The 13,703-nt window shown below is 43.7% G+C and overlaps 1 protein-coding gene across 1 annotated transcript in view; it reads left to right on the top strand.

The window, feature by feature from the left end:
- Positions 1–6,062: 6,062 nt before the first annotated feature.
- The window catches only part of pdzd8 (PDZ domain containing 8), a 62,805-nt gene continuing 55,164 nt past the window's right edge, over positions 6,063–13,703 (top strand). The window contains exon 1 of the mRNA XM_064318118.1: positions 6,063–6,288. Coding sequence (XP_064174188.1) covers positions 6,063–6,288 — 226 coding nt within the window. The remainder of the gene's footprint in view (positions 6,289–13,703) is intronic.

Genomic DNA, 13,703 nt, shown 5'->3' with positions numbered 1-13,703 from the left:
TTTTTTTCATTGCCCTTTGGTCTTGACTCAAGACTCAATATTCTCTCTCCAGAGGGTTAAGCGGCCAAAGGTGCGTAGTAAAACGCTCAGTGTTAAATCAACTCTTACAGAGTACATTTGGTCCCTATTGGACTCGTATGTAGCCTGCTCTGTTGGAGTTGAATTAACACTGGACATTTTACTGCGTGTCGCTGATTGTGGTCACGTCGCAAATATAGCCTACTCATTGATGTTTACACTAAAGAAGGCAGAAGGCTGATTAAAGGTCGCATGAAAGTCCCGACTTCAGATTTACTGCAGATTTATTGACGTAAAGAGAGGTAGGCTACTTTTTACCCGACCAGATGACTGAGGTGAATCAATTCTATTCTGTTTCTGACATAATGTGTCTTAAGACGGTGAATAATTCCTCTAAACTTGAAGAACACTTATTAAGAAAAATTAACATCCTGTTAAAATTCTGGGATTGCAATTGTATTTGAAACAAAAAACCAGCAGAGAGGGGTTAGTAGTCCCCCGGGACCTAGTTTGAGAACTACTGTCATAGGTCCATGTGACCAAAGCCCCCTAGTGGTAGAGTAGCGTTCACTATCTTTATTAGAAAAAAAAAACCCACAACAGAACCTTCCACCTCCTGAAGACTCACCTTTACAGTCCATATCTAATTTGACTCCGCCCCTTTGTACCAGTCAAATTAAAATCTTAACAACGTCAGCGTGCCATTTTTCAGCTATAGTAAACACTTCCACGGTATTCTGATCCCAATTAATGTTTCATTCTGAATATTTATTTTCTGATCTATGTTTCTTTTGGATTCGATGGCTCCCAGTTGTGCTTTCATAATTCAGGTATCAGGTATTCTGTGGGATATATTCAAAGCTGCAGATGGGGGGGGGGGGGGGGGGGGGGGGGGCTACTGGGACTATTTTCTCCTGGCCTGGCTGAAGGGGACCCAGGATACATGGTGTAACTATTTCTACTTTGTTACAAAACATATTGGGGGGGGGGGGGGGACCCTGGTCCTGAGAATTAATATTCATATTTTGCTTGCATATATATGCATGCATGCTCTTTACTTCAAGCTCATACATGCATATTCACACACACACACACACACACACACACACACACAAAACGCTTCTCAGTATATTCTTGGAATTTCCCCAGTCTTTCCAACTATGGTACTGTCATACCCAGACACCTCAACAAGTAAATTAGACTTGGAACAGCATATAGTGTAAAATATTAATTATCGATGACTACTACACATGAGTAATATAATTCACCTGGTCTTTTGGCCGAGACAGCGGTCTCCTCCTGTATGCAGCAGCAATCCCACCCCTTGTCCATTTCATAGCGAAGTGCTGAAGCTCAGTAAGTCTAGCCTTAGTAAGCACTTGGACCGCAGTCCTCTTGGGAAAACGAAGCTGACGTTGGAAAAGGCATTAGTGGCCCGGCCGGGAGCAATCTTCCCTTTGGAACAAACTGCAGTCTTTCGGTTGAGAGGTTGATCCGCGGTCCCGACTTCTTCACCCCCAGGCACTTTTTGTAAAGTGTAGGTATTAACTCTTTTGTTCTCAGTTGACCTACTTGGTTAAACATAGGTAAAATACTTTTTTGTTTATACAAACAAGATTTTTGTTCAGAATGTCTGCATTGTAAAAAAAAAAGAAAAGAAAAGAAAGGAACCCTGATAATGGATTGACTTTGACCATATTGGGGACGTTTGGGTGTCACGTTGCGCAGATTGACTGCTTTTCGTACGGTCAGTGGGTCGTCTGACGCATTGTGCTGCGTGCAGTGAGTGCGTTGAGCCATCCAGCAGACCCTGAGATCAGTTTATGTGCAGCGTGACTCTGAGTTGCGTGTGGCGGACGCCAAGCACGACTGCAGCTTTGAGTTTACACTGGAGCTTATTTAATGACGGCCGCAGCCACTGCTCAAGCCCTTAATAAATTACAAACTGTGTGACAGTTGCGTTACATCTAGGCACATTGAAGTGATCCCATCCAGAGCAACCTAAAAAGTGCATACAGAAAGAGACAGAGAAAGAGCAGACGAAGAGCAGACGTGGATGCCTAGTCGTCGGTGTCACAGCCAAAAGCGGGTGTCGTTAGTTGTTAGACGTAGCGTAGCGAGGGCTAGTGCAGCTAGGATAAACTGGGTTAGCAATAGTCCACCCAAACCTGCTGTGTGAACAGGTGTGTTTTCAGTCTGTTGCAGAAGATAGGCGGCGACTCGGCTGCCCAGCAGTAGCGAGGACTTATTCCGGCGCTGGGTGACCAGAGGAGAGAAGAAAAGACTGAAAAGGGGCGAAATAGCTCAGGAGGTATATTTTAAGACCGATTGGCTGGCAGTCGGAGGGTTGCCGGTTCAATCCCCCGCCCTGGGCATGTAGAAGTGTCCCTGAGCAAGACACCTAACCCCTAATTGCTCTGGTGAATGCGAGGCATCAATTGTAAAGCGCTTTGGATAAAAGCGCTATATAAATGCAGTCCATTTACCATTTACCAAAATACACCTGATTACACAGCAGGCTTGGGTGGAGAAACGCTAGCCCAGTTCATCCTAGTTTTACTGGCCCTCGCTATGCTACATCTCACCAAGATGGAAGACGAATGAGGCAGCGGGCTCTATGTGCTGCAGTCCACTGTAACCAGGCACACTTTTTAGGATACACCCTTCAGCCTGACTTTTCAGTAGAAGAAAGATGTGCCTACTACAGCAGGTCATGTTATAGCTGTTGTAAGGGGGACTTGTGACACTTGACGAGAAACATAACGGTAAACCATAAAAAAGCACGGATGCTCTTTTGCAGGAATGCCCTGCTTCACACTCATACATATTCACACCTCGGAGCAGCCCAGTACAACCACAATCCTCTATTGTTGGCCACTGAGCAGCTCCACTGGAGGGAGAGAAATTTTTTTTAACCAATTTAAATCAGGGGATGATTAGGTGGCAAGTTTTTGCGAGAGCCAGATCTGGGATTTTTGCCAGGATACCGGGGAACCCCCTACTGTTTGCGAATAGTGTCATGGGATCTTTAATGACCACAGTGAGTCAGGACCTCGGTTTAACGTCTCATCCAAAAGATGGCATCTCCTACAGCACAGTGTCCCCGTCACTGCACTGGGGCATTGGGGTTTATTTGACCAGAGGGAAGTTTGCCCCCTGCTGGCCCACCAACACCACTTCCAGCAGCAACTCAGTATTCCCTGGTTGTCTCCCATCCAAGTACTAACCAAGCCCACACTTGCTTGGCTTTAGCCAGTCGGCAGGAGCAGAGTTTGTGGTGGTATGGCTGCTGGCAATAGGAGGCTGAATTCCTCAGGTTACTGTCATAATATATATATATTATTATATATAAACTATTTTCTTTAGCACAACTGTGTTTTATTAGATCTAATGCTGGTAATGTTTCGGCTTTTTGTGGTAATCATAATAAGTCTTGAATTGGAGTTAATCCATCTTGCGATGGGACAAATATTAAGTGTGCAAGTTTCTTTACTGTTTTGGATATTCAGTTTAATCTCAGCCCCTTGTTCTGAAATGAGTGCATATCTTTTCTGGTCACTGTACAAAGGAACAAACCGTTTTCTGTTCTGGTTCAAACCAAAGCCAAGTGTGAAACTTGCATAGCTTGTTGAGCGTGCTTGTGTAATAAGCTGCACTTCTTTTGCTGACTCAGTTTTTTCGCTGTCAGGGAAAAGACACAATGCCATGTTCGGTCCTCATTTGTCCTTTGGCTGTTCACTCTCATTCTTTGGCTATGCAGTGGCTAACATCTGGACTTGAACAAGGTGACGTTCATGCCCAGGTTGCTAGGGACACTTTACATTCTTGGGTGATGGGTGAACTAGGCAAACAAATATTCTTGTATCCACTGCTGTGGCTATCATTAAATAAACACTAAATAAATATGTGTTTGTGCCCACTGATTGTGGAATTCCTAACGTACAGAGGTGCAGACATATTTGTTTTGGCTTCAGATACATTTCTCAGTAGGCCAGATCAACAGAGCACAGAAAAGTATTTGAATCCGAAACAAATACGTATTTTTGACCCAGGTCTGCAGAGGCCTAAAGAGAAAGCAACAAAGGAGAGGGCTGACCAATAGAAAATTCCAGTAACTGTTTAAATTTAATTGAAAATAACCCACATTAGTTTCGGTGGCCTTAGTTTCCAGTGATTGTGCAAAAACCACGACTTGCATACACCTACTGCATCCAGCCTGCTGTCTCCTCTACAACACAATACACATCAGGGGGATGACTCATCATCGGAGGACTTGCTGTCATCCACACGAAACCCATCTTCAACCTGGATGGTCTGTACTCAGTGTCACACTTTGTAATATTATATGGCAGAGGAACTGATAGCAGTGATCTCTGAACTTCTCAGCAGTGAACGTTTCTTTTGTATAATGTTTTTGACTTAGCTGTTATTGTGGTACAGTACTTCTGCTTTGGAAATGCACAAATCGCCTATGAAGTTACAAAGAGACATGTGACTGTTCCAGGAATAAAATGTGTTTATGTCTTGATGTGTCTTGCAACATCAAGCATTGCGTGGAGGCAAGAGAAGAGAAATATTACAGCAGTAATAGTGCTGGAGAAATATCATAATGCTTTATGAATATATCAAATGTTACCACTAGGTGGCAGTCTCTCTTTCAGTGGCGCTAATCAAGATAGTTGCTTTGACACCTGAACTGCTGTATTGTTTTTCACGTAGATGTTAATGTTTACCGTGTGGAATCGAATATGCTTTGCTGTGCCAAAGGGCTTTTTTTTTTAGATGCCAAGGACCAAGTTGCTTTCCAAACTCTCGGCTCATGTTCAGTCTTTTCAGGTGTTTGTTTTCTCATTTGCTAGCCTCACCTGTACTGTGGGTGGTGAGGCTGGTAGTTGTATGCCAGTGGGGAAAAATCAGTTATACTACCCTGAAGTCTTTTTGTCGAGCCTACTTAACACGAAACGGGCCTTTGTAGTTTTATCAAAACACACAGTTATGTTAGCAGCCAACATTCATGGTGAAAACCCACCTGTTCCTCCAGGCCGCTCTTTAATACATTGCTTTATATTCTCAAAATAAAATCTCAAATGGAAGCGGCAAAAGCACAACCTGAATATAGCTAATGTGTTGGGTAACTTGCGTAGACGTTATGAGCACCATTGTTCGTTTCGCATATTCCTGCAACACGATCAGTTACTACAGTGACTCGCAAATCCCACTTGACTTCAGGCTCCGTGCTGTGAAGCTGGAGGGCTTTGCATACACTCCGGCAAACTCCGTCATTACGCACGGCTTTTCGGTGATTACGCGTAATACGTCCGCCCAATCAGCTGAGGAGCCGAGAAGCCCAGGAAAGAGGCAGATGATATGGCAGCTTTGTGATCGACCAGGTGGAACTTGCCTTTGTTAATACGGTTAAACCGTTAAAAATGATAACATTTTAACGCGAAGACGGTAAGATAGCAAGCCGTTTTAAGATGATTTACTTGATATTTATTTCCGCTTTTTCCGGGGCGCTCATCACTCTGCTATTACAGCTCTTGCTGTTGTATCGAAGAAGCCCCGAGCCTATAGCTAGGACAGTGCAATATGTCAAAGCAGTGCCTGAGCCCGCATTGAAGGATTACTTTAATAACCAACATGCCGAATCAGGACAACAACAGCCAGACAACACGGCATCTGCAACAACATCCAAACAGCAAGAGACCATCTCTCCTAGGCAACAGGAAGCGACTGTCCCCGGCAGTAGCCCTAAACAACAGCCGCCGCCTTCTCAAAACGAGCCACTCCACACCTCTCAGCCGGAGACGTGCAATTTTCTAAATGCAATATTTTTGTTCCTATTTCGAGAACTCCGGGACACTCCGGTGGTCCGACACTGGGTGACCAAAAAGATCAAGGTGGAATTCGAGGAGCTGCTGCAAACCAAGACGGCTGGCCGGCTGTTGGAGGGACTCAGTCTCCGGGATATATCTCTGGGTAATTCGTTGCCTGTGTTCAAAACCGCAAAACTTATGAAGCCAGTGGCGTGCAATGAGGATGGCATGCCCGATGAGCTCAATTTTGAAGTGGACTTGGAGTACAATGGTGGGTTTCACCTGGCGATTGACGTCGACCTGGTCTTCGGTAAATCCGCCTACCTTTTTGTGAAGATGACCCGGGTCATAGGACGGCTGAAGCTGCAGTTTACCCGCACGCCTTTCACGCACTGGTCATTCTCCTTCTTAGAAGATCCATTGATAGACTTCGAAGTGAAGTCCCAGTTCGAGGGTAGACCGTTGCCCCAACTCACATCCATCATTGTAAACCAACTGAAGCGCGTAATTAAGAAGAAACACACTTTGCCTAATTACAAAATCAGGTAAATTTTCTCGTTTGGCTACCTGGCTAGGTACAACTTTGTGCTAAACCAGTAGCTTCATTTTCAGGTGACATGGTGCCTTCACGAGGTATGTAGCTACATCATTTACTTTCACCTGTGTATGATCAGGGACGTTGAATTGCCCTCTTTTGCCGGTATATTGTTGTTCACATACCAAAATACCCCCCCACCCCCAAAGATTTAACCGGAAGTTAATTTTTATACTGCAAACCGTCCTAGCTGGATGACACATTCTGCGGTTCTCATATAAGCATTCTACTCTGACCACTTCTCGCGCAGAATAGGAACAGGCGAAAGGTTAACATTTCACAAATTGTGTGTGAAGACGTAGTTTAAATGTATGCAGTGCGTAAACATGAGTGTAATCTGCAATCCACACAGCAGTATACATTTCACGATCAGTTTTCACCGTCTAGACCGGAGGGGGTTGTGTGCATCTCTGATTTAATGAAGATAACATATTTTGCTGAAATATTTATAAACGGCAAATTGCCTTGTCACTTATTTGAGAAAGCCTTTCTATTCTTCCTCTTTCATGTGGTAAAGGAACTAGAAATCAGTTGTTATTCATTTTAAATGTGGAATTAGATCCGTTATTATTATTCTACAACTCAGAAATACTGTATGTGGCCTATCTTCCTCAGCCTCCCACACACACACCCAGTTCTTCCTGAATTGAGTGATTTGTCATAGATTATTGGATCATCATGTAGCATATGTGAGAACGAGTCATACAGTAGGGCTAATAAATGTATTACCAAACCTGTCATTTTTCATTTTGACTAGCAGTTTAACGAATATGTGTGGCTTTCAAAATGGAATGTCATTATTTTATTACAAGCCAGACTTCTGTCTAAACCCTAGCTGCTGCCTAGACACCGTTCCCTCATCCCTTATCACAGACATAACCAACTATTGAAACCTAGTGTTTCATTTTCTTTTTCAAAAGGGAAGGCACTGTTGCATGCAGTCAGTATGAAAATTATATACAACCGAATATAGAGGCGGAGAGTTTTCTCAAATATTTTCAGTATTGTGTGGTTTCATGTCACGATTTTAAAGATCAATCATGCAGCTGTGCGCTCACCATAGTGAAATTCATTAATGGAAAGTACTTTACTGTAATTGACTGCTTTAGAGACAGACCCCTTGCTTCTAATGTTCAAACAGTTGTAAGAAAGAGGCGTGCCTTTCGTTAACGAAACAAGAAACACCCGTGTGTGAAAATTCTGGCCATTATCCGAATAACCCCTAGTTATTTATCGAATGGGCTCTATGTGCCTACAACTGCCAAGGCCTTGAAGACATGCAGCCCCTTGCCAATACGTCTATTATTTTCTAATATCTTGTGCGAGAACATAACATGCTTTGACTTCTTTCTGAGGGGTGGCTGCTTCTGTTAGATGCGGCGGGTTTAGCAGATTCACTTCTGTGTGGCATGTGTTCACGGGCAATGTGTAGAAATTGGAGAATGTCTTCCAGGAATTTGTTGATTGTGTAATAGAGCAATGTTCATGTGTTCATGCATGCATTTTTCAGCAGAATGTCGAAGTGCAAAATGCATGTCCCGCTGTTGCCCTGTTTAACGTTTTTCTGCGGGACACCAGACTTTGCTGGTCTGAGCCTGAAGTATAGTGCTGAGCTCTATAGTTTCACATAAAATAGACAGAATTGAATCATTCAGACAATAGGGTTTTAATACACTAAACTCTTATGCCCAACTGCTTAAACTAATGGTGGTTAGTGCTGAATGTAAAGCACTTTGAGCTACATTGTATGCATGAAAGGTGCTATATAAATAAAGCTTAATATTACTATTATTACCATCATTAAAAGCAGGTGTAATTGTAATGATTAGGCCTAAATCACAGGGAGAATATGAGCACAGTGATGCATTATAACCAGCTGCTCATGACCCATAATTCAGTGTTATCCTATTTTTCCTCTTTCAGGTACAATATTTGAAGAATATGCAAATATGTAGATTGATGGTAGGCGATGCCCTGTATAAAAGTCCTCTGAAAAATGCGAAATGGAAGTCTCAGTGTCGTGGAAGATGACCACGGATTCATTTCCTGAGCTACCAATTCTGTGTGCCCAGCTTGCTTTCACATTCGTGTTCCGTGAAAGCGTGCCTGGTCCGACCTGGACCTTTTGGTAAATGGTAAATGGACTGCATTTATATAGCGCTTTTATCCAAAGCGCTTTACAATTGATGCCTCTCATTCGCCAGAGCAGTTAGGGGTTTGGTGTCTTGCTCAAGGACACTTCGACACGCCCAGGGCGGGGTTTGAACCGGCAACCCTCCGACTGCCAGACAATCGGTCTTACCTCCTGAGCTATGTCGGACCTTTTCTTCCGCATTACATCTGTAAGGTTCACAAGTGCGAGACCAGAAGTTTCGGCAAGTGTACTCACTGTGACATGGCAACTTTTTGTCCATTCAGTATGTAGAAGGCGCTATGGTTTGCGGTGATCTTCAGCGCGGCAAGCACTTTTGCTCAGAGGCGTTGCCTGCTTGCCTCAGTCTGACTAGCCGTGATCGCAGTTTGTTTTGCGTGAAGTGCTTTCGCTGGATCGGGGAAAGGAGCAAATCGCATAGCGTGACCTCTCTAAACCGTACAGTAGCAGGCCTAAACCTAAAATAAAGTTTCTACCTGCAGACGGTCCAAGGTAATATTTAATATAGGAGGGCAGAGATGTAGGCCTAAAATTTTGTCAACAGTTCTAGTATTGACAGCAAAACAAACAGGCAAAAGGCCTGCTGTAACCACATTGCTCTGTAGTGGATTTCATAAATGCTTATTGAGGTTTACTCCAGCTGGATGATGTAACACTCGGTTTCTTTCCAGCAAATCATTCACCTTCAAATCATATACATGTCATTAAGATGCATGTAGGCTAAATCTTGAATTTGTAAAACATTTGTAATTTGAATTTGGTTTTCGTGTACAAAGCATGTTATTTTGCCTCTGAAAATATAGGCCTACTTGTTTATGTTTATGAAAAATATTTTAAATTATATTTTGGCAGATAAATTATTGAACCAATTTGTGCAATCTGTGCGCTTCGTCAAACAATACGAATGCCTGTACTGTAACTGAGGGAGCTCCCATCACAAAATGCGTTGTGTGTTACTGAATCACAACAAGCTTCATTTTGAGAATCGATCATTGTGCTTTCCTGGAAGAATAATAAAAATAAGCCACCTTCAGTGAACGTTGGTAAATGGTAAATGGACTGCATTTATATAGCGCTTTTATCCAAAGCGCTTTACAATTGATGCCTCTCAATTGGTGTCTTGCTCAAGGACACTTCGACACGCCCAGGGCGGGGTTTGAACCGGCAACCCTCCGACTGCCAGACAATCGGTCTTACCTCCTGAGCTATGTCGCCCCATGTCATGAGCTTTAGGTCGGTGTGTTAACGACGGTCCATGGAGCCATTTTATTTAGGAGGCCTTAACGGGGGCCTAGGTGGCATGTCCTCTTCCAGCACTCCTGCAGTACGGATTCAAACTCTTAACTGTGCCCCTGCTTTGTCTGAGCGATGCTAGCGTTAGCCTAGCCTGGAAGGGAGGGTTCCAGTTGGCAGGGTTTCCTCACGGGGAGACCGGCTCCTCCGATTCGTTTGCCGCCTGCCGTCTGCCTTCGGCAGGCGTGTGTGTGCGTGAAGCGTAGTCCTCCGACACGGCGGCTGCGGTGTGGAACCAGGTGGGACAGATGGCTGCGCGCCTTTGGCAGGAGGGCGCGTGCGTGCTTGTCTGCCTGCTCCTGAATCTACGGAGGAGGTTGCAGGTTTGAGACAGGCCTACAGGCACTACTGTATTGGGAATTCCTAAGGGGGGGGGGGAAACAACGAGGGGGATAAAGTGCAATGAAAAAATGGATTATAAAAACGAGTGCTTGGTAAGCTGCAAGTAAACACTGGGCTGCGTGAGAGAGGTTAAAGAGATGGACGCGGGTGGGAATCTCACAGCCGAGCTAATGAGATCCGTCGCCAGCGGTGACATCATGTCCTTTCACGTTCAGACATTTTGGCTCAAGGTTTGCTCTTGGCTGGCTCTACGTGCTGAGGTGGGCACTCTGGTATCGACGGTGGCAGGCATCCGGGGGATGCATCCCGAAACGAAACCAGGGCCTGGGGAAACGCGTGTCTTTTGGGGGGAGATCTCCTTTTGGCCCAGGACAGATTTTTTGTGAGTCGTTGGAAGGAGAGCCACTGATGCGGAGCGAAGGATAAAAAAAAAAAAAATTTGGACGTTAGCCCTGCGGCGGTTACGAAAGTCACGCTTGTGCAGCGGTGGTCACACTGCTTTTTGCGTCCAAGTCGCGCTCGTCTGCCACGGCAGCTGTTTTTGGCTGCTTTGTAGGTGACAAATGTCACGTACTTACAGCCCTTTTGTGCCTAATTCACATAAACGTCTCTCAGGAAAAAAATTGGTATGAAAACGTGCCTTAAAAAGGTACAAATGCTTGTCACTGGGGTGGTAGCTTACATGCACATACAATTGTACCCCTTGCCAGCAATACGTAATCCATCTGTACCTTTTTTTTTTTTTGCTGGTAAAAGGTACTTACTAGTACCCAAATAGCACATTATTATTATCCGTTGGGAAATGTTCCTTCCTTAAAGAGCAGAATTTTACCCCCGCTCTACCTTTTTTTTTATTTCAGAGAGTGTGTGTGTGTATGTTTTCCGTGTTCATGAAAGCAGGGCAGTGCTGGTGAGCTTTGGACATGCCAAGCGGGACAGATGGTTGAGCGGTGAACCAAGGGGATTGGTTGGTAGGGATCCAAACATGACATCACCATCTCTCTTCGAGTGAAATACCTTTTTTATCCTCGAGGGAGAAAAAGGGGGGCTGAGTTTATGCTGTTTTATGGTGTTTTTTTGATCTATGGTGCTGAATAGAGAGTCTAAGTCATGATTAAGATCTCTTAAACTAATTTTCATGAATTATTACAATTGAATAGATGCACTGAGTCTCCATTTTACTGGCCAGAGTGGTCCACATCCTTTCCATTGAAAGTTGCTATTGTAAGTAATGGACTTACAGTAAAGGATTGTGAATCTTGCCATAAATGTTCTTTTTATGACTTTTGGTTAAAAATGTTGGTGTTGGAGTCTTTCTTTACCATTTCCCTGGCATAGTTTGCCCGTACATAGAAGGCAAGGTGATTAAATTTTTTTACTTAACACTGAGTGAATCATTTCACACCATTAAGGCATTTATTTTCTGTAAAGAGGGGTTCACGATGACCCCCCCCCCCCTGCGTAGTGCAGAGTGTGTCAGCTGTTTCACAGCGGTGTCAGGTGCATGACACACTGAGTTACCGGGCCTGAACCCCGCTGAGCATTTATGGGATGTTCACGAATGATGGCTGAGTCAGCATTTTTCATTTCCATCCTCTACGTGAGAGTTTATTGACTTTAGCGCCTAAGAGTGGCATTGTGTTATAGTCGTGGGGATCATCAGGGCCCCCACGATACAGTGTTATCCCGATACTCAGCATACGATACTTAGCATAGGACGCTACCGCAGTTCTTCTTGTTTTTGCGATGCACTCAGTATTGCGATTCCGTACTCTGATATATTGTTATTTTTTTTATTCATTTGTTTCTCATTTGAAGACTCCAAAAAGTTGAAGTCGTATGCCTAAGGAGAACAATATGCCAAAACCCATTACACCTCACGATAGTAAAAAAAACGTCTTGCTTCAGTTAATTTCACTTAAACCCTTCACTCGTGGAGATTAACGCAGTGAAATCGTGGCAGCTTGTAAGAAAATAAAACATTCAGGAACATAAGGTCTCTTAAGCAGGCAGCTTGAATTAATTTCAATAAATAAATAATGGGGCAATTAAATTCGGGAAAAATGGAAATAAACAATGAAAAGGGTGAGACTCTTCCGGTCGCAGCGCTGCAATGGTAGCCGTTCTGGATGAGCGGCAGTTGTGGACCATCTGGAGTTTTAGATGGCACGCGTGTAGCGTATAAAAACACTTCAGAACCACGCATTGTACTAGCCTGCTACTTGACCAATAACGAGAGAGACTGGAATGGGTGTCTGGTTGCTAGGTAGCGTCTACGGTTTGGGCCATTTGCTGGAAGTAACGTTTCCATTGTATTGTAAATTGATGTTTATTGTGGGATGGCAGTGGTTATCTTCCAGATATTAGTCTTTTGTGTGTTGCCAGGGAAATGGCACCTCTCTTGCTAATAACCTTTAATTTTGAATGTATTCCATTGTATTGTAAATTGATGTTTATTGTGTGATGGCAGTGGTTTTCTTCCAGATATTAGTCTTTTGTGTGTTGCCAGGGAAATGGCACCTCTCTTGCTAATAACCTTTAATTTTGAATGTAAAATATCTAATGAAAATAAGTGCTTTTTTTTTTCTAGGAGTGACCATGTTATAAACGGGATAATCCACAACGAGATGTACGGTTGTATCATTTTAATGCGTGGAGGGTGGTTCTTCGCCTCTGTGCCGTGGATTAAAATCGTAATCTAAAAATAACGTGCATTATGAAATGTGCGCATTTGGATAAAATATTGATACGTGGCACCACTGGTTCGATACTGCATGGCAGAATAAAGTATCGCAGTACTGTGCAGTATCGATTTTTCTCCCTCACCCCTATTGTGTTCCACTTGTAGAATTCCAGACACCTGTATATACTATGCAGTGGCACTTACTGGCGACCAGTACTCTTAAGTGACTTGGCATAAATGTTTTTTTTTCTTTTTCTTTTTGTGTTACTCCCTGCCGCAATAAATGCCAAACCCCTACCAAACGTAACTTATGGTGAAGCCACACTACGGTGAGCGGAGACAACAGGTGTGGATCATGGTTCACTCTCTTTGGACGATTCAGGTGGAATAAAACCCTCATTTGAAAAAATATGCTAGAAATCAGAAAAGCTAACATAGTTGTGAAAAAAAGAAAAGCGGTGAACAGAAGCGGTGTTGCAGAGACAGAAATCCTGAGTAGTGAAGCTCCTTTGGGGGGTGTGATTGTGAAGTACTTGAATGTATTCAGTACTACGTATACCACGCCAAAAATGTAAGAATTGGTCTTTATATCAGTGTAGCCAACGGTCGTGTAATGGCATTTTTCTAATGCCTCCCTGTGGGGTGCAAATAACTTATTCATCCGCCTGGCAGACTGATCCAGCAGACATGGGTCACATACGTATTTGTTTTGGATTGAAATACTGTTTGTTTTTGGATGCTTTTCTGTGCTCTGTTGATCTTGCCTGGTGTAATTGAGCCTGCCAATATGACCAGAAGGTGGGG

This window comes from Anguilla rostrata, chromosome 18 (assembly GCF_018555375.3).
Source record: "Anguilla rostrata isolate EN2019 chromosome 18, ASM1855537v3, whole genome shotgun sequence".
NCBI classification, from domain to species: Eukaryota; Metazoa; Chordata; class Actinopteri; order Anguilliformes; family Anguillidae; genus Anguilla; species Anguilla rostrata.
The sequence above is the reverse complement of the archived record's forward strand: the minus strand, read 5'-3'. Positions and strand labels throughout refer to the sequence as shown.